Source organism: Rousettus aegyptiacus, unplaced genomic scaffold, assembly GCF_014176215.1.
Source record: "Rousettus aegyptiacus isolate mRouAeg1 unplaced genomic scaffold, mRouAeg1.p scaffold_m13_p_4, whole genome shotgun sequence".
Lineage (NCBI taxonomy): Eukaryota > Metazoa > Chordata > Mammalia > Chiroptera > Pteropodidae > Rousettus > Rousettus aegyptiacus.
The window spans coordinates 22,785,365-22,811,949 of NW_023416307.1; the positions used below are offsets into that span (position 1 = coordinate 22,785,365).

The 26,585-nt window shown below is 37.7% G+C and overlaps 1 protein-coding gene across 1 annotated transcript in view; it reads left to right on the plus strand.

The window, feature by feature from the left end:
* The first annotated feature begins 6,664 nt into the window (after positions 1 to 6,664).
* The window catches only part of LOC107512925 (schwannomin-interacting protein 1), a 774,922-nt gene continuing 755,001 nt past the window's right edge, over positions 6,665 to 26,585 (plus strand). Inside the window, exon 1 of the mRNA XM_016148925.2 lies at positions 6,665 to 6,708. Coding sequence (XP_016004411.2) covers positions 6,701 to 6,708 — 8 coding nt within the window. The 5' untranslated portion in view covers positions 6,665 to 6,700. The remainder of the gene's footprint in view (positions 6,709 to 26,585) is intronic.

Here is a 26,585-nt window from a genome sequence, read left to right on the forward strand (position 1 = left end):
AACTTGACCAAGTTCTGGTTGACCTCCATATGCCCATTCTTCATCTCCATGTAAGCGATTTCATATATATATATATTTCAACATAGGTCATGTAATTGATGGCTTTGAAATTATTCCCTGTAACCAAACATATCACTACCATTGTTGTCACTACTAGCAATTAGAATATTAGTTCAATTTAGCGGATTACTTTCCTCTAATGTGTTAAAACATTTTACATAAATGTTGTCCCTCTGGGAAGCTCTCACACAGGAGATAAATAAATGCAAAGATGTTCACTGCAGTATTGTTTGTGATCAGAAGAAAAAGAATGCCTAAAAAGTCATCAATAGAATTGATAAATATATTGTGCTATAATCATACAGTATTTATGTAGCAGTAAAATAAATGAATAGAGCTATATGTATCAACATGAATAGATCTCAAAAACATGTTGAGTGAAAAAAAGCAAGTTGTAGAATTGTATATACAGTATGAAATCATTTACTTAAAATTTTAAAACATATAGTATAAGACTATATAGAGAGATACATACATTTATAATAAAAATAAAAACAAAATGTAGAAAAAGGATATACAAGAATTTTGGAATAATGGTTACATCTGGAGAAAGAGGGGAAGAAATACACAGGGAGATTAGTTTATGTCTGTAAAGGTTTATTTCTAAAGAAAGAAAGAAACAAATAAACAACAAAAAAAACAAACCAAGTATTGTTAAGATGTTAACCTTGGAAAAATCTTGCTAGTGGGCACAAGGGTATTTGTTATGGTTTCTTTATGTGTTTTGTATATGGGAAATATTTAATAACAAAAGTCATTTCCCTTACCCATTATTTGCCTTTTCCTCATATCAGCCTCAGAGAGATGCAGTACCATTGAATGTGAAAAACAACCTTTAGCAGACTGAGTTTACTTCATGTGGTTTTGAGAAGGTAACCTTTTTAATTGAAAACATCACCTCACCCTCAGATTTGAGATATATTTTTAAAAAGAGCTAGAGTCTCAGGGCCTTTTCATTCATAATAATTTTTTTCATGAATCCCTGAGGCCCTTCCCCTGCTTCTGCCACCCCGATCCCATGCTCAAAACCCTCTGAGATCTCCTGTTGTCCTCAGAATGAATCAGCCTCCAGTTGCCTGCAGCGCCTGACTCAGGCTTTCCCCTGCCTGTTGGGCTTCTCTCTCCTCCTACTACATGCCCTGCTCTCTGCCAATGGGGTGCTTCAGAACTTGGTACCTCTGCCTGGCTTACTATTATACCCCATTTCCCTTCAGCTCTAAGCTCTACGTGCTTCTTCAAGGGTGTCTTCCCTGATCCCCATGCCTGGGGTCTGTGTTTGTCTCATTCTCTTCTGTATCCTTTGTGCTGGGCATGATTCCTGGGACACATGATCAATACATATTTTTCAACTTTCACTAACTAACCAGAAATTAGAATCGAGTCAGGTCACCCTCTAACACCCACTTATACCTCTTTATAAGTGGTGATATATTTATTTTTTCTTTCTTTATTTTTGCTTTACATAAGACAAAAATAGCTATAAAGTTAATTAATTTACCAGATTAATAGATATTCCTACCATATGTTCTTTGGACATATCTGAATTTAATATTACTTAGTATGAGTAAGTGACACCTACTGTAAAAGGAATCATGAATTCAGAGTTAGTAGTTATTTTTAACTCAGTTACCTGTAAAATAGATGATCTTTCCTCTACTTCAGGAACATATATTGGCAATAAAAATTCCTAAGACCTTCCGGTGAGTTTAATATCAGTAATAGCAAGTACTATGCATGGGAAGAAAGTCACTGAAACACATCCCAGAAAAGTACAAGTCTATCTAAATCAGGCTTGTTTTAAACCAAAGAGTTTAATTAGTAAAGTTAGGGTAATAATTTGGTAGTTCAATTTTTGATAGTATCAGGCAGTTCATTGGAAGGGATTCATTGGGTAATGTTAGAATGAGAATCCTCTGAGCTTAAAGGTGCAAGTGAAGACTTACGTAGCATCATGCAGTATCTCTCTTGCTTTTGTGTAAGGGGATGAAAGTCTGCGAATCTTAATAGGGTATGTCTAATAACATGTTAAAAACTCACAAATGGCTGGCTTTGGACCATAGACCTTGAGTGAAAGGACCTTCATAAATTATACATGTCTGACAAATAGGTGATACATTTTTCAAATCACATCAGCTTTTCAGAATCAAGTCTGCTGTGTGGAGATAATTAGAGAAAATCAATGTGTGTTGATTGATAGATATTTGACTTGAAAACACATTCTCCATACTGCCTCAGACAGTGGGGTACCCAGTCTTCAATAGAAGATGATGTGAAAATGTAGGTGGAACACTGGAGTGTGAGGGGTGTAGAGCTTTTTCCTACACATGCTGAGTTGAGTTCTCACCTCATTGTTGTTCTTGACCCTGAGTCCTCACAGAGCTAAGAGCAGTTGACTCGAACTCCTGTTTCTGTTTCCTTCTCTGAGTGAAAGAATATGACTTTCTTAGTCTCACTGGGACCATGGGAGGCTTATTTCATCAATGTTGGTGAAGTGCTAGGAAGTCGAAAAGTGCTGTGTGTCCATTCTAAGAAACATTATTGATTCATTTTTTTTCCTCGTGGTTAATATAAAATTCTTCACATATCAGATAATGGTTCAGTGTTACATAAACAGCCAAGAATTGCTGGCAGAAGAGATGCGGCCTGTGTTTTCCCCTAGGAAAATTGATGTCTATAAAATGCCTTCAGTTTCTCTGAAAAGACATTATTACATGATTGAAACTGATTATATTGTTATTGTATTTTTATTTGCCTATCAGAGTATTTCATTTTTATTTATTTTGATTTGCTTTTCAGTAACTATCTGTGATAATGTTGAGCTCAGTTAAACTTTACATTATGAAAGGTCTGGATTGGTAAAAATTTTGCTTATCCGTTTTGAATAATCCTATTCATCAATAGGATTGATGAATAGCGGGGCACAAATGCAGGTGTGTGTATGTGAATACATATACACACATTTATACACATGTATGCATATAGAGCATGCTAATATACTTATCTATGTCTGCATTATTTTCCTATTGAAGTAATAAAACATAATAAATAACTACTAATTATAACATTTACCTAACTCACCATTTTGAAAGATTTTAGAAATTATACTCCTGAAATTACTTCCTACAAGCATTTAAAAAACATATGAGGAATCTAGGCCAGTTACTTTATCATTATACTTAAAAAAAAGAAAAAAAAACTGAAATGGCACAATACAGCTGGATCATCTAGCTTAGTATTTGTAAGACTTGGTTCTGGGTCACTTTTCCATGTTTTCAAATTCCAAACACATTTGGAAGATGGAAGATTCAATGGTAATTAGTTATTGTAAAAAAAGAATCTGCAGTTGGCTATGAAGATTGAAGTCGAAAACTCTCCTTTGAATACATAGAGCCTGATTTGTTTGTTAAAAAATGTTTCTAATGTTATAATCATGGCTTTTAAAATGTCTTTATCTTTTTATGATATATACTGGCAAAGAATTCAGTTTTGTTATCTTATGGGCACACTATTTGTGTGTAGCTCAGCCATGAAAATAGATAGTCTTCATGTACACTACCAAGGTTTGAAGAATTTGCTTGTTTTATTTGTTCTTCATCAATTCTTTTCCTACATCATTAATTGGACTCTAAGTGTGTACTAGATGTCATAGAATGCATTAAAGAGTAGAAGGCAGTCCTTTCTCTTAAGGAAGTTGTAATCTAGTTGAGTCAAAGAAAATGTTCTAGAAATAAGAGATTAAATAAATTATTATGGACACGGGCTAGTAGTTGTCCCCCAGTATCTATTACCCACTTCTTCCTCAGTAACAGAATTTTCAGTTTTTAGCTGGGCACATGGACACCTAGATGCATCTCTCAGTCTCTCTTCCAGCTAGGTGTGGCCAGTGCCATATCTTGATGATGCTGTGTTAAGAGGAACTGTAACAGCTTCTGAGAACCCCCCTTATATGTCAGCTATACCTCCTTTGGTCCTTCTTTATCACGACTTCTTCTTGCTCACTGGATGTGGATGTAACTGCTGGCACAAACTCCTGTGACCATGTTGGACCAAGCAAATGAGGGCCTCACTCAGGAATGGAGTTGTGGAGTCTGTAAGGAGCCTGGGGTCTCTGCATTTGCGGAACTGTCATATTGCCCTGGGTAGTTTACCCCATGTGAGAGAGCAATAAATTGCCATCTGTCTGATACCTCCAGCCAAATATAATCCTGACAGGCACATCCTACAGAGTGTACATTTTAAGTGTGGAAGGGACAGTATGCAGAGTGGTGATCAGAATGGGGAATCGCCATGAGAGAAGGCGTCCTGGAAGAATATGCTATCTGAGTCTGACCCTTCTCTTATTTCCTCAGTATTTCTTCCCGAATATGACGACACTTTCCTACCTTCTCTCACGCTGTTCCTTCTGCAATGCTTTCTCTACCTATCTTACTGCTTGTCTAGTTAATTTTATAATTACATTAAATTATATAATCCACATAAGCACTTAACGCAGTTAATTAAACTGTGTAAATGCCCTATACTCAGCTGTTCTCTTCATTATTATTACAGGCAAGCTCAAATTTTTCCTCTGTTCTGAAGCCTGTCTTCAGCATTCTACCCCTTCTCTCAGAAACAACTGTCTCCTCAGTATCCTAAAACCTGGCACTGAGCAGTACTCAGGGAATCGAATTGTTTAAGGAAAGTGACGGGCTAGTTATTTGTGTAGCTACTACTCAGGCGGAATGAAAGGGAAGGAGGAATGTGGCCATCTAACATTCCTTCTTTGTTGCCTTCTGGCTGCTTCTTAGCCACTGTGTCCCTTCCCTATTCCCAGGCTGCTGTTTCTATGGCCACTTCTAAGAAGAAAGGCCATAGCTACACAGCTTCAGTCCTGCTTTAGCTTTGCCTCCTGAATCCTGAGCTTTGCCAACGTGAATTCTTACTTCTGCTGTTTGCGGTTCAGGGGAGGGGTGGCAAATGGATCAGAGTTTAAGGCTGGGGGCAGGCAAGCTGTGTTTGCAAGGTTACCCCACCTCCTCTTTCGATAAGCACGGGACTGGCATTGTAACACCAACTTTATGACAAAGTTGTGCGGCTCTTCGCTTCCTGGTGTTGCTGCTCAGATGGGATTTCTATGTCAGTGCAACATGTGTCACGTGTGGAGCTCACAGATCGGCCACTCTCAGTTATGCTCAGATGTCCTCCTTGCACTTTCCTTCCTCCAGCCTGTCCTGCAGCTGTCCCATGGGCTGCGGGCACAGTCGCACAGGAGTCTGTGCAGCTGACCGTGGGTGGCACAGTAGGCACTATTCTGATGTCTCTGTTTGGCTTGTACAAAGACTTCTTGCATGGTCTTAATTTAGACACACTAAAGAAAATCTTTTATTGAGAATAAAGAGGTCCTTGACACTAATGAGATGAGGCCTATTTCACTCCAGATACTGGTCTTTGGAAAAGAAACTGTTGTTATCAGATTTGAGGTTCTTAGTCATTGAAAAAGGACTGATTTTGAGGATTATTTCCATAGTCCGTCCCCCATTGCCTAGCCTTGTCTCTGTTTAGAGAACTGAGTGAAGATGTCTGTCCAACTTCCTTCTGTTAGTATTGCTGGATTTTTGTACCACATTCCACAGTGGCATGTCTCAGATTCTGGAGGCCAGCATACATAGGGGACCATACCTCACTGTAATTACCTATTTCATTAAGGCCCTTTTAATTTTACCTGCTTTATCCAGTAGGGCTATTTTTTACTTCTTTATTCAAAAGCTTTCTTAATAGGTGACAATATATTCTTTCTTCTAAGCCTATCCACCCATGACTCCTGAGGTTCCCCAGGTGAATATTGGCTATCTGTTCTTTTTCTTTTTTCTTTTCTTTTCTTTCTTTCTTTCTTTTAATTTTTTTTTTATAAAGAGTTTAAGAAGATTGCACATTAATATTGGTTTCAGTGCTATTAGTTTTTGAGTTAAGGGCATATTATTTAAATAGTTAGTATAGGCCTTATATATATTTATATATAAAGCAGCTTAACTTGCACTTAATAAAAAAAAATACCAACTGAAAAGTATAATTGAAGGTATTTTTAGAATTGTTAAACTGGAAAATATCCTTAAATCCTCAACATACAGTGGGTAAGGAACCACCTAATAGCTGAAATATACATGAAGGGTATCTTACATCTTCTTATGTGTTTACTGGATTAAGTAGGACTTACAGATTTGGGGAAGATCTGGCCCCCAAATACTTGGGAAAACACTTTTGAGTTTCACTGCTTAGACCTTACTGTCTTGCACTAGTGGAAATTTCATGATTTTTAAAGCACCTCTACTGTTTCATTGGGTCAGAGTACACACACAGAATCTTACTCTCTCTTTTATATATTCAAATATGAAATAGTAGAGGAAGTAATCATTTCTGTTTGCCACGCGAAGGCTCCTCAGCTCATGACTAGAACCAGGCAGCAGGACAGTCACAGCAGCAGCCTTTGTGGGCTGTGCATCAACGCAAAGCATTGTGGGAGTGACGCAGGCAGCAGCCTCTGCGCTCAGGCTCCGCGCCCTGCGGACAACGCCTCGGAATGTGGTGACTTCAGCTGCTTTGGAAGGAGTTCGTGGCTTTAGCACTACCCGTGTTCCAGTTTCCCCGGAAGGTGTATTCCAGGATGCAAAGGTAGGTGATCGAGTTTCTGTTCGGAAATGTGGGGTCCTTTCAGAACAGATGTGGTGTTGGGGTCAGGTGTGAAATGAATGTGATAGTCTCAGAACTATTCTTTGTTGGATTCTGAAGTCCCCCAGATTGTGGTGAAATTTGGAAAGCAAGATTTGAAGTTGCCCAGGTTAGCCTTGTGTCACCGGAAATGGTGGAGATGATTGCGTTTGCGTCACCTGCGCTCTACCTTTAAGGCCTGGTCTTTAATGAGACCTGAATCCCAAAGGTTGAGGAGAAGGCTGGCAAGTGGCAGAAAACCTGTTCTTTATTAGGAAGCCAGGTGGAATAGGGTCATGTATGCAGCTGTCATCGGTTTGTCATCTGATGTTTCAAAATCCAGGAACCTGTTGGCAGAAGGTAACATTATCACACTGATATGGGCTAAAGACAAACACTGGTAAATTGCTTTCTCTGAGGATTACAAAAACTTACATTTTGGTCAGGCTTATCAACACCCCCGCAAGGGAGTTTTAGTTCTAGTTTACAGGCCAACCATCTTTTTTTTTTGTTATGACATTAGAAAATGGCTAAAAAATGGCCTTCTCACTGTGATTTGCTTTTTCTGGGTTGGTATAACAGAGCTTACAAAATGGCAACCGTAGAATGGCGTGTGGTCCATAGCCTTTTTTTTTTTTTTTTTTTTTTCAGGCTTGCAGAGGATTTAACATTTTGTGGGGAGAAGTTCTTAGTTAATAAATGAGAGATTTCCTGTAAGGACAATTTCCAACTTCTGAAAAGTCAGTTTCCGTCTTTTAGCTAGCTGCTGGGCGATAGCTGCCTCTCTTAGTTAAGGCATTTGGTCACTTGTTCACCATGACTCACTTTGTTCAGTTTCATTCGTTACCTGCTTTGCTCTGGAAGGCATTTGAATGTGAGGCCCTTGACACAGCTCCCAAACTTTTCAGTGTTCTCTTCGCTGCCACTGCTGTTTCATGAGCTCTCTCAGTGAGCCTGTCCCATCTGTTGCACTGCAACAGATCTTGTACAGCAGCCCCCTGTTTTCTTCCTGGGGAGGACCTCTGTGCTTCATCACAGGTGAAGGAGTTGGGAAGCTGATGTTGACCCCAGGTGACTATTGGGGATCTACTGGCAGATCCCAGCCTGCTAGGGCCATGTGCTGGTTCTGAGTTCTGTGGCACTTTTGTCTGGCCCTGTAGTTGGTTGCTTTGCTCCTGAACTCCTTGGAGGTAAACTCAACTGAAGTCTAAAATCAGGCAGAGAAGAGTGTGTGTGTGTGTGTGTGTTTTAAATCCTCTTGAAGAACTGTTGGCTTTCCTCATAAGAAAAGTTATAATAATAACACAATTATTATATATGTATTTTAAAAAAGCCTTCTTATAAATCATTTACATTCGAACATGACCTGTAGAAGTGGCAATTATTATTGTCCCTGTTTTGCAGATGAGCCTCAGAAATCAGTCACTTATCCCAGCAGGGCCTTAAGAGTCCATATATATATTTTGTTTGAATTTGCTCAGTGTAGGACCCAAGTTTAAGCTTGAATGTTTACATATACATATATGTTGATAGTCACAGTTTAGCACGCAGAAACAGGATAATTACTCATATTCTCCCTATCACTGCATAACCATTCAGGGGACCCAAGGAGGAAAAATCCTCAGTACTGCTTACACCTGTAAATTTCTCAAAATTTTCTGAATCCTGAACTATTAAATATTAAAAATAAATACATTTTTAGTAACAAAAAAAGGCCTTGGAATTTCTAAATATTCAGAAATTTGCAAACCATCACCACCCATTTTTATTTTTTACTATATCTGCATACTATAGTAGTCTTAAAAATTTTTAATTCAAATTTAAATTGACACATATCAATAATAATAAATTGACAATAATACATTGAATTACAAATTTAAGAATATAATACATTGACAATGTATCAATTTAAATTTGAATTAAAAATTTAAGAATATAATGCAGTTTAAATAATAATAAAGGTATGAGGTTGATCTAGTAGTTATATTTTTAAATGTCCATGAAAATAAATATTTAACTACTAATTTTATTTTAAAGTTTGGGTATTACCTAAAATTATGGCACATTTGCCATCCTTTGGGAAACCCTGCTTCTGATGGGAAAACCATGCAAATTGTAGCTCTTTATATTTGTGTCACCAGTGAGCTTTCCTGGCTCAGTGTTGGAAATGTATAATACAACAGGCATGGAACATCTAGGCAACATCTGCGCAGTTGTCATAATCTTTCGGGTCTTCTAGGATTTTGTGTGACAATGGGCAAAGCTATTGCTTTGGCAGATATGGGATGTCTGGGCATATATAATGACTCATGTGTTTATAGTGATCCTGCCCCAAAACTGGTGAACCACATTCTTCACCTCGCTTTGCGGAGAAATTTAAGTTCATCCCTGGTTGATAAGCTCACGAAAGGAACTGTCATATGAATGTTTGTTTTCTCTGATCCAAGATATTAACTTGATTGGTTTAAGAGATGGTAGGAGAATATTCTTCATATTTGAATATTGAGTTTAAACGTACTTTGGAATTGTAGCATTAATTTATTTTATTTTGTATACTTAGAGTTTGAGCCTTTTGAAGTCTGTTAAATTTATGTACACCATAAGCTAGTTATTAATTTGAACAAAAGGTCTTGATTTTTTAAAAATAGATTTCAAGTACTGAAGAAAAAGTGAGCAAATTTTAATGTATTTATTTGGAAATATCTGAATACCGAAAGCAATACTAAAACCAACAGAAATTCTTGCGGTTTATGTGCTAGAAATTTAGATTGCCTGGATCCCAGTGTCTTCCCAAGCACTGACTTTATTGAATTATTCATCTGGTTCATATTAGTAGGGGAAGGTAGGGCCATTCTGTAGGATCCAGGAAAATAAGACCTTGGGAGATGCCTTCTGGGCTACTTGGAGAAAAGAGGATTTTGATAGCTCAACCTGCTGTATGTATTAGCTCAACTTTTTGAAGACGAACAAAACAATTACTGTATAACATTTCTTAATACAGTTTTTAAAGCTTATACTGTTATTTAAATGTTTACCCATTATAATAGTCACTGTAGTCTTCTGAAAACTATTTGTAATTTGTAATTTGGAAGAGATTATATTTTTTAAATGTGTGCACTCAGTCCAGAATGGCTCTCAGTGGATATGCTGTACCTATAAATACCAGGCTGGAGACAGGGCTTGGATTAATAGATTGCAGAGGGCTGTTTTTAATGGAGAGTTTAAGTGTATATTATTGTTATTCCTAAATTGTATTAATAATACTATCCTACACATGTCCAGCATGTTATGGCATTTACTGTTCTACAGAGTACGCTATGTATGTCATCTCATTTGTTCCTCACAAGGAACCTGGGAGGAAAGTTGGGACATTTTCAAGGGCTGACACTGGAGTCCTTTGCTGGAGACAAAGTCCTGGTAATGTTGGGGAAGAAAAGATGAGTACAAACAAAAGCTTTGTTTTTACTGTATTTTTGACCAGTGTGATAGCAAGTGTTCAGATTGGTTTTGGACATGTCAGTCCCCAGGGAGAGACCATATATCATGATTTCTTCTGTCTGATGGGGGGGAAAAAAGACCAAAATATATAAGTACTTTCTTGGAGGAAAAATTGCAGGAATAAGGGAGAAAATTAGCTTCTACTTCATAGCAATTAGCAGCAAATCCTTGGATTCCCTACTGAATGCTTTTCTATATCACTCTTGTTTAAAAACACTTTTCTATATCTTGTGCCATTCATAATAATATATGGAGAATCAAGTAAGCATGTAGAAATTGCCAGAGGAAACAGACTATTTTGTTATTATAGTCAATAGTGATTAAATCTGGACTTATGTATTGTTTATGGGATATTTTGAGCTTTCCTGTTTTACCAGCAGCAACATGGGAGCTTAGAAACAAAAAATTGCTTGGTATATTGATAGCCCAGATGGAATAATGAACCCAGAACTCTGGATCCTGGACTCTGTGCTGAGCTATATTTAAATAATTTATCATAATGATTATTTCTACAGGATACAACTCCAGGATTAAATGCTAATTTTATTTGACTTACATAAAGGGGAATTATTACTGCAGTTACTTTTAAAGAGCTCCCTGGGTTTGCTGGGAGTATCTGAATTAACAGTAAATTGAGCACCATTACTTATTAATGGGGTCCAGCTGATTTATTGGTGGTGTATCTGGCAATTAGCCATTCTGCATGGTGTCTTCTGTTTGGCCATTATTTTTTCACTATTGAGTTCAAGTTCAGGGATGAGCACCTTGAACCAATGGGAAGTCTGCCTGTCAACCTAATAGGGCCTTGCATCATCTTAATGGTGAATTATGATCTGTCCTGAAGGATATTTGGACACACTTAATATCTTTTGGATGGCAACCATTGGAGGCATAAATGAAAGTACATGTTGTCATTGAACCACTGAAAATCTTTATCTAGTCACCAGGTAGCCATTATATTATATGAATCTCTCTGGCTATTTTATTTTTTTAAATTATACAATTGCTTTTAGCTTCTGTGGCACTTATAGAATGAATTGTTGTGAGTGAACTATAGCACAACATGTTACGGCCAACAGTATTTATTTGCAAGAGTCACTTTGGGGTGCCTAATTTGTCCTCAGGAGAAATATTTTTTGCTCAGCTTGCAAAATGTTGTAATAAAAATTGGTGATTGATGTTGATTATCAGATTAAATGGCTGGGCCACAGTGGCCAAGGTCGTAAATCAGAGCAGCCCAAAGTTGTGATTGGCCACTAGAGAAAGTTCTAAGAGAGTGTTTTCAAAATGAGTCAGTATATTTCAAGTCTTTATAGTATTAGCTCCTAAAGTTTATTGAAACTGTATTTAAAACATCATTTTACAGTGTTTTTATTAAGTTTCTAACACCATTTGGTTTTGCTTATCTAAGCATACAGTACTGGAAGAAAACACATGAAAATCCTCTTTTTAGGGGGAAAGCAGTTTGAGTTGGGATTGGTGTGAGAGTTGCTAAACCCAAATTAATTGCTTGACCCCTTGATTATAGAGTTTTGTATTTGGTTGTTCAGAATTGCTTTCTTCTTCGTAAGAAATTCCTTGGGGGGTCAGACCCCTTTCTCATTATCTGTAGTCTGATGCCATACTTCTCTGTCCCAGGGGCTAGCCCCTGATCTGACGTAATTCCTGTCTGGAATTTGACTCTTGAGTAGAGGGACAAACATTGGAAAAGTTTGGAGTCCATTGTTACCAGTTTGATGAGAATGTTCTGGTCACTCGCTTTTTCTGGCCATGTGAGTGACAATTGTTTTTCAAGTCTGTTTCTCTTTCCTTTGACAATTCTGGCAGCTCCATGATAGCATCCCAGAAAATCCTCTTTTGTTTAACTAAACCAGAAGTGGTTTCTCTTGCATAAGACAAAAAAATCCTTAAGATATGATGGATATCTGCAAATCCACAGGAAACAGAATTTCTGATTGAGACTGTGAATATTCATTCATTCATTCATTCATTTATTCACCAAATATTTATTGAGCTCCTACTATGTATTAGGCATTATTCTTAACACCTGGGAAATAGGGAATAAAACAAACAAGAATCTGTGCTTTCATGAAATTTATTTTCATGAAATCTATCTCCCTATCTAATGAAGAGAGATAGATAACAAGCAATGTAAATAAGTTAAATATGTGTATTTGTCTTATACATAAATATATAAATATAACATTAATAAAAATATTTTTATATATTTAATTTTTATTTATATATAAATTTTTATATAATTATATATAAATGAAGTTATTTATACTTATATATAAATGAATATAACATATGTTATAGTGATAAGTGTTATGCATATATAAAATATTTCCCTTAATTAGTTCTTTCCTTGTTAAAGTTCCTTGAATCAGATAGGCTCTGTCATTCTCTTGTACCTTACTCCAACACATTTCTGCATAGCTCTCAAAGGGGTTTCATTTGGGATATGAGCCAAGGCAGAGGGTCTCTCCAGCTGAGGATGAGTGTCTGCTGAAAGTACAGAGCTGGAGAAAGAAGAACTTGAGTTAGACATGGAAGTGGCAGGAGTTGAGCAAGGGCTATAGTCTTGAGGGGGAGAAATTATTCTTTTGGGGGCCCTGTTTGAGCTCAGGTAGGTAAAAGACAGGTATTAAGACTGAATCGGAAAAGCTAGTCGGGATTTGGGCAGGTGGCCAGGCACAAGGATATACCAGCTGATCTGTGGCAGGGAAGGGGAGTCCAGGTTGGAAAGGGAAGGAAATATCATCATAGGATTGATTATGTGAGATGGGGCAGTGTAGCAGTCCTCAGAACCTGTCAGGGCCAGAAAAAGTTGAGAATCATATGATTTCATTCATATGTGGGATATAGAACTGAAAGCAACAAATGAACAAGACAAACAAAATCTCATAGACACAGACAACAGTTTAGTGGTTACCAGAGGGCAAGGGGGAGGTAGGTAAGGGTAAAGGGGTCAAATATATGGTGACAGAAGGAGATTTAACTTTGGGTGGTGAACACAATGCAATATACAGATGATGTGTTATTGAATTGTACATTTGAAACCTATATAATTTTATTAACTAATGTCAACTCAATAACTTTAATAATAATAATAATAACAAACCTTGTAATGTTTGAGAGTATCAGATGATATTATTGAAATGATTAGTTTTGTTGTGCAAGTAGTGAGGATGGCCAAATGTTAGTTGTTGGTTATTTTATTGGAGTTTTATTTTTTTCTTGTTGTGATTTGGTTTGTTTTAGAAAATTCACTGTAGAGTTATTGTGGTGATCATTTCACAATATATACATCTTTGAATCATTATGTTGTACACCTGAAACTGATATAATATTATGTGTCAATTATATCTCAATAAAAAGAAGAAAAATAATAGAAAAATCGTTTCATATCTACATAGATATGGGTATACTTGGAGACAGATTTTCTTTTTTTGGAGAAAGTAAATGGATGAGAATAAATGAAAGAAGAGGTAGAACAATAAGAGAAGAACTAGAAGAATTGTTCTGCTGGAGCATGGAAAATATGCTCTTGAAGAAGTTGAGAGCTGGTTGCCCTGGTACCTAGCATGGTATCTACTATCTGATAGGTTCAGTTGGGAAATATGTTATTCTGCAGTATGCAGCAGATATTTTCCTGAAACGTGCTTACCTACTTCTGGGATTTTTCTTGTGGGTAAAAATGACATTTTCAGAAGTGGATATTGCTTTAGGTTATGAAAAACTTGGCCCTTGTCATAGCCTAAGACAAGGTAATAAGGGAACCTTTGATTCTCTGGGTGTCTGCTAAAGCTACTTTTGACTAAAATGAGAACATCCCCAGTACTTTTAACTTATTTTTTCTCTACTGAAAAAGTAGAGGAAAGTCAAAAGGAGCCTACCAAGCTGGTTCTAGTTATGACTATTAAAGAAGTACTAGTTAATGCCATGGGAGGGATAGACAAGGTCAAGAGGAAGAGGCTGCCCTTGGCAAAGGGTTCATGTTTCCAGGGAAAGGACGCACAATCAGACTGTGTCCCAGATGTCAACACATTCAGAGAAATAAAAGGCCTGAGCATTTCAGTGGCATGATACTGAGCGAGGGAGGATGGCCCAAGAAGTCAGAAGCTCAGAAAAATGCAGTTCTAACTCTGAAAAGGTGGGACCAACAGATGCCTTGGGGGGGAACCTCTCACTAATCTCCAATAACCCCCTACAAAGGCCTAATAATGGAAATAATAAACAATTATTTATTGATATGGATAATAGGTATATTATTAATCTCATTTAAAGTGTGAAAGTGTATTTACTAATCTCACTATTTTTATTGCTATATTACATAAATATTGGCAAAAATATATTTACTTGTTATTACTGTCACCTCAAAGCAAGACCCAACACATGCTCCAATCATATTGCTACCATCCCTAAGCCCCTCCTGTAATTTGGAGCCACCATTGTGATTGTCAGATTGCTAATCATCTGGAAGAGCCCTGAAGGGAGTTAAAGGAACAAAATTTGAAATCTTTAAACATTTATGTAATTGAAGAGATGGGAAGCAAGGTATATACCAGGGTGTTGATAAGAGAGTAGCATGTATCTGTAAGAATGATGGCAGAGAAGCTAAAACCCCAGATGAGTTGAAATTTGGAAAAATGACAACAATGAAAGATTTTTTAAAGCCACGTTCAGAGCAAATAACAGATGGTTAGCATTTTGACTATTTAGCAAAATATATAACCTCAATCCATATTTTGTTTTTTCTTTTATGTCATGAAGAGTGTTCTTATAACACCAAAAGGCAGAATAGACAGTGGTAAAGGTTTGGAGGGCAAAAGTTAGGAGGTGCTATTAGAAGAGAACTTTTGGCTTTTTAAAAGTATCTATGTTGCACTCAGGGCCATGCGAGTTTCCTGAACCGATACTCATAATTTTGAGGAATTATAAAAAAGTCCCAGAAGACTTGAGGTGGGCAAATGTATACATTTTGCAATATTCATACTAGGGACGCCGGAAGACAGAGTCTCCAAAATACAACTCAGCAATCTCGATGGGAGGCTTGAGTAAGGTCTGGATTTAACAGGATGAGTAGGAGGGCCTATTATGGAGTTTGGAAAACCAAGTTCGTGGCCCAGAATGAGGATGAGATGCCTTCCTGCTGCATGAGCCGGCAAACAGTATGAGTGTGTCTGCCCTAGATTTTGGCCTGTGTTTATAGGAGAATATTCAGGAAAAGGAAGGTGATTGTTTTCTTCTGTAATATGCTGAAGACAGGACACCTGAACCGAACATTCTGGTGCCGCACTGAAAGAATTAGTGTGGAACTCACTCAGGAGTGAATAACCAAAGGATGAAAAGACCAGAAACTATTTTGCATGTGGAATAGTTGAAAGAATTTTATATATTTAGACTGGAAAACATAAGGCTCAGGGGGAATATGGTGGCTGTTTTTAAATCTTTCAAATATTTGTCTCATGGAAATGGTTTTGGGCTTCTATTTGCTTCAGAAGAATTTGAACCAGTTAATGTGTGTGTTTGGGGGTGGGGAGGGGGGCGCGTTGAGGGGAGATGTTTTTTTCTGCTGATGAGGGATCCAAAGATTGGATGATCAGTCTCACAGGGGGACCGGTATGGGTTGGTCACATGATGGCACTCACCAGGTAAGGATGGAGGGTAGAGAGGGGACACACAGAGGCTTTTCAATCCTTCCCTGGTATGACCCTGTTAGGAAGTGGCAGACTTGACATGTAGCACGGGGCTTAAGGAACCAAACACACTGACCCAGCTTAGAACTGTTAGTCATTTCTTTTCCTCACTTTTGCTTAATGTTTATAAATCTCTGTTTAATATAACTGGTTTTAAAACTCTAGTCTTGAGGTTATAGCCACTTTGAATCCACTCTTGGTACAGATGTTCTATGCTGTGGTTTTTTTTTGCATGGCTCCAAAATATCTTGAACTTACATGTTGTAGCACCTGTAGCTGTTTCAACTTAGTGAATGATTTCATGAACTGTGTTTTTATACAGCCTGCTGCTGAAGTCATTATTGCATAATTCTAACTTAGTTCTCTTTAGAGTTTTCTTTCTACTTCCAGCAGAAGATAGAAGGAAAGGTGATATAGTAGTGGTGGTGCCCTGGTCTCTGTCTTTCCCAGGTGCCATTTTTCTCAATCAGTAGCATAATTTTCTAGTTTCCTTTTAGCAACTAAGAGAACATCTCCTTCTGTCTTCCACCTTGCCAGGTGCTACTTGAAATTTGCTGATAATTTAAGTACAATGGTTAAATGTACTCATTAACCACTTCACTGAAGCTCAAACTCATAAACTTGGTTCAGAACACAAACAACTTTCTGTTATAGGGGTCATACCTCTTCCTAGTAACAAATCTAAGCTTAACCAGCATGTATATATCTAAAACACATTCAAAGGAATTTATAAAGTTATCAGAACTAAACTATAAAGAAGTTTCACTCCCATATGTTATTTCTCCCAGATCATACTCTTGTCTTTTTATCAGAAGCCCCCAGGGACTGAGCTCAAAGCAATAAACAGTGGGGTGATTTTCTGGAACCTGGAAGGATTATAAAAGAGAAAGTTTCAGGGGAGGGTTTTGCTGTCCTTCAAATGCTACTTTGGGGTTGTCGTTTGCCCATGTCCACTTCTTATTTAGAATCCTAAATGGTTAACAAAGTAAAAATCTTATTACTCATGATTCCTGAATCAAGAGAAAGCCAAGAGAAAAACCCCAATGGTCCTGTGGTTCTGCAAAAATAGAAGTTATGTCAGTTGAGAAAATCTAAGGAACAAAGCCTTTTTTTTTCCTTAGAACCACACTGCCAGTCAATCTGGCAATAGCATATTCCAGCTAGGAAAAAAACCACATTTATCTTTTACTGTTGAGAGCAAAGAAGAAACCCCAGACTGCTGAAAACAGCTTTTTCTCCCTCATTAAATGAGCTTTCCATGTAGGTTAATCTGCCCAGCATTTATGAGTACCAGCTTGGTGCAAGGGCTACACTAGGCAGTGTGAGGATGTATATAGGTGAATCAACCCAGTTTAGTCCTGAAGGAGTTTCCTTTGTACATGGCGTTGCTTTGTGTTCTTCCTCTGGAACCTGAGGATAGTGAGAAGAAGGTCTTGGTTGTCAGATCAGTAGACCTTCTCTCTGCATGAAGAGCAAATCAATATAATTTGGTGGCTTTGGTCTTAAGGGAATGACACTGTCGGAATCATCACAGCATTGGCCAGAGCAACAGACCAAACTAGTCTTTCATTCAGCCTTGCCCATCTTTTCTTCCAGTGCGCTAATTGTTCACTGTGACTCATCCATTGTCCTGACAAGGTGGCAAATGCAAATGTGGAAAGTAATTAAAATAAGTGTGTGGTTTCAATTATCATAATCTATTGCCTTGAGCTGAATGCCATTTTGAGGGAAACGTAGAAGGGCTGCATTTGGGCATAGTTTCTTGGTTTGTCTTTTATAACAAGAATTCGACTTGGAGAAATGGACTAAAGAAGAGAGACTTGGAGCTTAATTTGATAGTTCTTTCTTAGAACTTAAAATAATCTGTGTCATTGGTTATGATCAAATTTTCTAGGGTGTTATCCATATATAAACTGATCAGGAGGGGTATACATGAATTTATACATGATTTGCATATGACAATGTGAGTTTTGCCTCTTACTGGAATAAAATAACATTGGAATGTTGATTTGTAAATAGTCCTTATGAATATAAGCTATCCATCTCTGAAATCATCTTCCATAGACTAAATCTTTGGGAAATCAAATATTTGTCAATTTGGAAAGTGTGGAAAATACTTTATTATAAATAACTTACACTTATTATAAATAAAACAATGCTCATCACATATATTTTAGAAAACAGAAACAATTGTAAAGAAAAACTTCCTTTGCATTCCTATCAGGCTGAACTAATCTCTATAAATCTGTTTTTTTTTAAATGATGTGTAATATGTGTGTGTTTACATAATTAGTTTTATACTCTACAGTGTTTTACATTTTTCTTACTTTCTATTTCATTGTAACTTCTAGAAAAGTTTATTTTATTTTTTATTTTTTTCAGCTTTATTGAAATATAATAGACAGTTGCTTGTATTTACATTTAACAATTCAATGAATTTTTAAAATTATATTTGACATTCAGTAATATATTAGTTTCAGTTGTACAGCATAGTGATTAGAGATCTCTATAACTCACAAAGTTAAAACCCCATTAAATCTAGGACCCCCTTCCCCCTTACATATTTATTACAACATTGTTAGCTATTTCCCTTATACTACACTTTATATGTCCATGTCTATTTTGTAACTATCTATTTGTATTTCTTAATCCTTTTACTCTTTTTCACTGTCTCCCCAACCCCCCTCACATATAGTAGCCCTCAAGATATTCTCTATATCTATGAGTTTATTTCTGTTGTCGTTGTTATTTATTTTGTTCTTTAGATCCCACATGTACATGATATGTGTTATTTGTCTTTCTCTATCTGACTTATTTCATGTAATGCAACACCTTCTAGGTCCATCAAGGCAATATCTTTTTCCATATCTTTTTAGTCTGTGTGTGTCTTTTAATCTGAAGTGAGTCTCTTACAGGCAGCATATGTAGAGGTCTTGTTTTCTTATTCATTCAGCCACTCTATCTTTTGGTTGGAGCACTTAATTCTTTTCCATTTGAGGTACTTGTTGATAGGAATGTAGTTATTACCATTCTTTATTCATGTTTTTGATACAAGTTTTTTCTTCTTAAAGAAGTCTCTCCAACATTTCCTATAATACTGGTTTGGTGTTTAGCTTATTTTTGTCTGGGTAGCTCCTTATCTATCCTTCGACTCTAAATGATAGCTTTGCTGTATAAAGTATTCTTGGTCGTAGATCCTGGGTTTTCATCATGTCGAATATTTTTTGCTAAGCCCTTCTGTCCTGCATAGTTTCGTTTGAGAAATCAGCTGCCTTATGGGTGATTCCTTGTAGGTAACTAACTGCTTTTCTCTTGTTGCTTTTAAGATTCTCTCTTTGTATTTAACCTTTGGCATTTTAATTATAATGTGTCTTGGTGTGGGCCTCTTTGGGTTCCTCTTTCTTGGGACTCCCTGAGCTTCCTGGGGTTATATGTCTATTTCCTTCACCAGGTTAGGGAAGTTTTGACTGCATAATATTTGATATTGTGTCTGGGCCATAACTTATCCAACCTACATACAGACATTTGGGATTTGCCCACAGCTCTGGTGCACAAATATTTGACTGCAACTTTAAACAGACAAAAGTTGAAGCAGATCTCATTTTTAGACTCAGGGTATTATTTATGGATTGTTTTCCTTTTTTTTTTTGTCCTGATTTGGTTTTCACGTACTAGTTTTTTTGGACTTTAGAACTATGAAGACCAAGATTCAAATTCTAACTGCTGTTTATTAGATACTGTCAAATGGCAGCTCCCTAATCTCCCATTCTCATCTATGAAATGACAGCGATAATAGATTTTCTCTGAAGATTAAGTGTCTGTTTCTTGCTAGGGGCTCAAGGAATGATTGTTCTCTTTTCAAAGAGTGTACAGAGCTGATGAAGATGTGATAGTTGGTTGGATGAGGACAACAAAAACGCTTTCCGAGTCATGTTTTGAGATATATACTTCACACCATTTAAATTTTATTCTAATATTAATATTCACAATAGACAGGGATCAAAATCATGTTATTTAGTTATTTGACTAAAATTACCTAAACAATTAAATAATTAGAAAACAACCAAATGGTAGACATACTAGTTTACTACACACTGGTTGATTTCTTTCAGAAGGCAATTGAATCTCTGGAAAAGATGAGAAGCAAAATTGCATGAGGAAATAATCAGAATCATGTCCTTTTGGCTGTGAGGCCATTTTTACAAGACTCACTTTAATGAATTGTAATAAAAAAAATTATAAAACTGGTATTAATACATTAACAAAAAATGAAGTGGTAACTGACTTCTGAGCAATCTCATTTTTTTTAATAATAGACACTCAGTGTTTTGGATGTTAGAAGTTATAAGCCAGTTAACAGATAACTTGAGGGTTAATTGAGGAAGTCTTAGAAATCTACTAAAAATGCATAAAGAATAAGTAAAATGTTGCAATATTTTAAGTAATATAGTACAATATACAAATATTCTTTCCTGCTAATTCCTTTAATAAACTCTAGCTTAGGTGATGGAACACTTTTTTTTCCTTTCCCTAATTAAGCTTCATAAACTTATGTACAGACAAAGGATAAATCCTTTTAAGGAAAAAAAGCGCTTAAAGAAGTATGGTATTTTTTACCCATAAGAAGGAAACGACTGGGAATGAGAAAAGGAATGTCAACTACAGTCTTTTAGCTTTCAATCTGTAGCTTTCCTAATCACTTAAAAGTAGAGTATTTTTAAAGAGATAGTTTAAAATAAGAATTAAATGTTAGAAGTACTGAATTTCTATGAACAGAATCAAGTAGTTTGGAACTATATAAGGATTAGCACATTTTTATCTGAAAATAGATTTTATTCTTTAAATACTAAAAAGGATGATGAACATTTCCCCTAAAAGATATGGCATGTGTTTGTGCCTGGCTAGATCAGGCAAGGTCCAACCAGGAGCCAGAAGCAACAGTAATTTGAGCAAGAAAAATTTAATATAAAGAATTAGTAGCTATAACAGAGGATTGGAGTAATGAGGACTTGGTTAATAAGAAGTAAATAGAGCTCTGAAGAATATGTGAATAGCAGGTCTAAGGAATAATCACAACATCTAGGGCTTAGATAGAATACCCAAGGAGGGCCCCCTCTTGCTCCAGGGCCGAGATATAGACCTCATTGTAGAGAGCATGGCCATACCTAAATGGATGCTGAAGAAGTCACTGAGGAGCCGTGCTGGCAAAATTTGCTGGAAATCTGCCCTCTGGGATATGGGGGAAGCATCCATAAGAAGTGCCATACCTTGGAACTTGCCTCAAGGCTGTGCAAGGGGAGGCTGGTGTAAACCATGCATGGTGTGATGCCTTGCTGGTGGCATTCCACTGTGAAGCTGCCTCAAGGGGTGCCGGTGGAAGCTCCTGGCCACTGGGGATGGCTGGATGCTGTGTACTACAGGCGCCGGGTGCTAGAGAAGCTGCTCATGCTGCAGGAGTGGGTGCTGTTGGGGCTTTGTCTGCTACAGGACTCTCCTGAGAGGAGCACTCTAGAACCAGTAGAGAAACTCCTTTTCCTCTTGAGCACCTGCAGCACCGTCTAGTGATGAAGCCTATCATGCCAACTAGCAAAGGAGAAATATATACAGATCTTAGTATCACAGAGGAGGCAATAAGGGGTGGATCTGGGGCACAGGCAATACATCAGTAATTGCTACAGTCCAATCCTTCAGCTGCTCAGCTCCTATATACATTCTTTTAGCACATTTGAACTTCCGTTAAACAATGAAACAATTTCGTATTTCTCCCTAATGAGATACAGCTATCTTTACAAGCAAAGTTCTCATCCTCTTCTCAGAATGAGGAGACATACAGTCCCAACAGTCACTGCATTCATTACTGGCTATATTAATTACTCATCAAATTCTGTCAGGCCAATGGAATATTTTGTTACTTGCAAACTAAATTGTAAAGTTAACCTTCAACAACTTTTATATAAAATGAAGATGAGAAGGAGGTAGAAGAAAATTGTTATCATATACAAACAAGCACATACAGCAAGCAAAGAGAAAATATGCAGAGCTACTGCAGGCTTTGTTTCTCTAATGGATCATAAGGCTGTGATTGATATCAGTGGCTTCCCTTTTCCACCATCCTTATCATATTTCCTCTGCTTTCCTGCTAGAACCTCAGCTAGTTGTGGTTCTTTATCTGATAGAATAACCCAAGCTTTCCTGAAGTGTCTGAGTCCTCAATTGTCCTGCATTTTTTTTTTCCTTTGGTTGCTAGTTTTCTATTAACCGTTACTGTTGTGCTTGGAAATATTGAGAGATACCCCCAAGAATCTCCTATGTTCCAGAAATAGTTCTACTTGCCTTCATTTGTAGCTGCAGTCTCATTTCAGCCTTGGTAATTGAAATCAATTACTTCCAGCCAGAAGAGTAACCTCCCCTCCTCCCCACACTTGTCCATTCTGTGGCATAGGACTAAAATGGCCAATCTTGCCTTCCAGTTCAGTAGAACCATAGTTAGGCCCCTGATCCCTTGAGAACTGAGACCTCCAAACTAGCAGAGCTCAAGTTTGGCAGGATTGGAAGCAACAATTCTGGGAGTGATTTATTAGGAATAGTAATAAAAGGAGCTACTTTCATGTCTACTTCTTGACTCCTGAATCTCTTAATTCTGGTTATTGGGGAGATAGCCTGTGATTCAAAGCATATAGTGCACCCTTTAAGACAGAACACCCTTTCAGGGTACAGGGTCCTAACTGGCATCATAACTGACTCTTCATTAAGTCCTTCCACCTTTCAGCTATCCAGATTATTTTGTGGGTATAAGCCCATTGCTACCTTTATTTCTCTGTGAAATGAGTTCATCAATCAGAAGCAACATTATGGAGAATGCCATTATGATGGGTAAAGCATCCTGTGGGTGTATGGATGGTGTTGCTCAGCTACCACTTTCCTTTCCAGCAAGAGGCAAACACACATGCAGAATATGCGTCTATTGCGGTGAGGATAAATCTATGCTGCATCCATATTGGATGGAATCCAGTGTAATCAATCTGCCACCTGGCGGTGTTCTGTACTTCCAGGAAATGGTGCTGTATCTGGGGATCAGTGCGGGTCTCAACTGTTGACAGATTAGTCACACTTAGCCAGGTTGTTTCTAGGGAAAGTCCATATTGTTGAGTCCATGCATAGTCTTCATAGTCACTTTTTCATGGGCCAAGGGAGAAAAGAAAGAGGCTGACATCCATAGGGTGCATCATTTTGTCCATCTGATTAGTAAGAGCTTCCTCTGTAGTGGTTATAGGGTTTCATGTGGAACACAGATATCTTCCTCAGTCACTGGCGATAAAGAAGCCATTGGCATGGACTGGGAGTAGGTAATGCAACTGGAGTTGTACTGAAGTCTGAGGGACCTTCTTGTGCAATTTTCAAGTAGCCCTGCATCATTAACCAATGCCAGTGGAGGACTCCAACTACATGGATAATAACAAAGACCATCACACCACCAGCCACCGGGGATAGAAGTCAAACACTTCTGTTCACTGAATCTTGGTATTGGAGCCACCAAAGAAAACACAACATGGTCAAGCACTAGATGGAGCAATGCTTTTCTCACATAGAGAAGATACAGAGCAGGATCAGCTCCAGTAGTGTGCACTGGTTCCTCATGGCTAGTGGGTGCTCTCTACAGCCAACGCAGGGCAATTGGCCTATGTGCACCTCTGTCATGCTGCTGCAGAAGGATCGCTCTTCCTCTCCTATAGTTTGAAAACTGAAAGCTGATGCCATGCCTGAGGGCCATTGACACGTCCTTAAGCAGAACAAAGGAGCACACATTGAACTGGAATCAGGAAAAGATATTCCCACAAAAGATGATAAGCCCAACACAGGCTGTATGAGCTCTTTATCTCAAGGTGAGGATGTCTTCGAGACCCAAGGCCTATTCTTATGTGGCTGACTGGAGATGGAAAAACTGCATGAACTAGAAACAACTGTCTTTCTCAACATTACTTTCTCATACATTTCAAGCCTGCTTGATCCTGGTCTTTCATTTCCATTTTATGATAGACTGTTACTGAACACACTCAGTTTATGATGGGACGCTCAGGCCTCTTGCTCACCTGATGTCCCGTGACTAGGAGTTCTATCTCTGTAGGAAAGGCCCAGTAGCAAACCAGAAGCTGTTTCTCAAAAGGAAAATAGTTAGCTACTGAAGAGGGTATAAATTTTCTTTGTAAATTTTCTTTCTAGTGGTCTGCGTTGTGTGTCTCCTATTTGTACTTGCCAGAGGTGCTAAACAACATCCCTATTTGTCACAGATTTTAAGTATTGTTGAATCTGCTAAATAATAAAGATCAAGTGGTAGAGAGGCTTTTACTTCAGCCTGAACTTACTACAAATCCTTCTCTTGAAGTTGATAGACTCATATGTAACTCTGGAAGATACTAAACTCTGGAAGATACTAGTAACATACTAAAGTGTGGTATATATTTCTTCCAGGATTCCAAAAAACCTCCCAAACATTGTGCCTTTCATTTGGTGGTAGATGGTACAAAATGCAGGAACTTATCTTTAGCTTTGGAAGACATGCCTAGACTTGCTCCATACTATTAAATCCCTAGAACCTTCACTGAGATGGGGGGCGTGGGGGTAAAATTTTATGGGGTTACCTTCCATTTGTCTTATTAAGACATTCAGTACTTGCTCATTCCTGCTTATTAGATCCTATCAGCATAATCTTGTCAATGTAGTGTGAACTTAGTGGAATGTCAAGACAATCGAGATCTCTGCAAATCATACTATGACAGAGAGCAGGAGAATTGATGTAGCCCTGAGGCAAGACTGTGAAGATATACTGTCTTTGTGAGGTAAAAACAAGCTACTTCTGGTGGTCCTTGCAAGTTACTGTGGAGAGAAAGGCCTTAATTATGTACCACATGTGAGAGCCATGTTTATTTTCTCTAGTAAAGATACGCTCTGTCTGGGTCAGCAGCTGCAGTTGTAGTCACCACTTGGTTAAGATTGTAATAATCATGGTCATTCTCAAAATCCGCTTGATTTCTGCACAGGCCAAATTGGTGAGTTAAATGGCCATGTGATAGGTATCACACGTTATCGTCCTTGCTTCTTTGTTGATAGCATTAATTTCTTAAATTTCCCCAGGTTTAACTTTTTTGGCAGAGGGAGCGGGGAATTTCAGTAGCTTTCACCCCGTAGAGATTATTCCGGTTGCCAAGTGTGTCTATTCCAATTATACATTCAGAAACTGGGGAATGACTGCAAGGTAGGTCCATAGACCAGATGGGCCCACTGTAATTTGGAATTGACATAAAACTTCATATATCACCTAAGCAGTGTGAGCCCCACTTAGATCTTAGTGATATTTTTGGTTTCTAGAAATTAGTGTCAATTCAGAGTTAGTGTTTATTGGCTGAAAGATTTGGGTATTTCCTTTGTCCCACTGTGCAGACACTCTGGTAAGTGACCATAGATCCTTTAGGGGAAGACTTGGCGGAATATGTACAATGAGAACTTGTAGTTTTTTTTTTTTTTTTAGGTAAATTCTATCACAAATTTACATAGCTGGGAAATATACAAGAATTAACTATATCTGAAATTCTGTTTTATCGGTTATTTTATCAAATAGCATGGCGACCATTTCTTCCAAAAGATATGGTACAGGAAGAAACATTTGCCTGACTTTGCAGCTGAAATTAAAGTCTCGGCTATTTCAAGGACATCATCACTCAAACCCTGGGTCTTTACAGACTTGTGGAATAATATTTATAATGATCCAGAACTGATATTAGAAACAATAAATGAAAGCTGAAAGAATCATTCTCTTATAGACCAGAAAGCAGCTGGTTATTATGACAAAATTCTTTGCAGCCAGCAAAGGTCAGCTTGTCACCTTTGCTCTAGCTGCAAATCCTTTCCAACGAGTTGCCTTTGAAAAGTAACTGAGGGCAATGGATCAAGCATGTACTTCCTGACTATTTGAAAAGACAAAGCAGAAGTGAGCCTATGCAGTTTAAACATAAAAGTTGACCAATTTAAGGTGAGCAAGATGCTCCAAAATGTTGCCAAGTTAGGGAAAAACTCAAATCCACACTTGATCCCTAAACCCAGTTGAAAACTGTAGTTTCACTTCTCTACCCCATTGCCTATTTTACTAGTTCAACCAATAACAGTTCAGCTTGAGGGTCATCCTCCTTTTTCTGTATGTGCATTTACTGCTAATGAGCAGGAGCATGGCTCAAAGTTGGGCTAGAAGCAAAAGCTTTGGAGAAACCACAAACTAGAAAACCTGACGAATAATTGACAGTTTAGCAGCCCACGCAAGCTGTATTCAGAAGCCTGCTTCGGCAAGTACAGAGGGCATAGCATTACTTCCTGGGAGGAAAAGCAACCTTTGAATTATGCACTAGAAGCTTTCACAGTGCAGATTGGGCTGCCTGTTACAGAGAATACCGTATTTAAAATAGCTCGTTTGAAATCTTTGTTGCCAAACTTCATTTGTCTAAGACCTCTTTTAAGAGTAATCCCATTTTTAGTTTCAGGCAATATTAGAAGCATAGGTTCCCATGCCTTGCGCCTTTTCCCTAACTTAAGAATAAGATTTAATACTTATTAGATATTTTATTTGATTAAAACTTAGATCTGGCTTGCCTG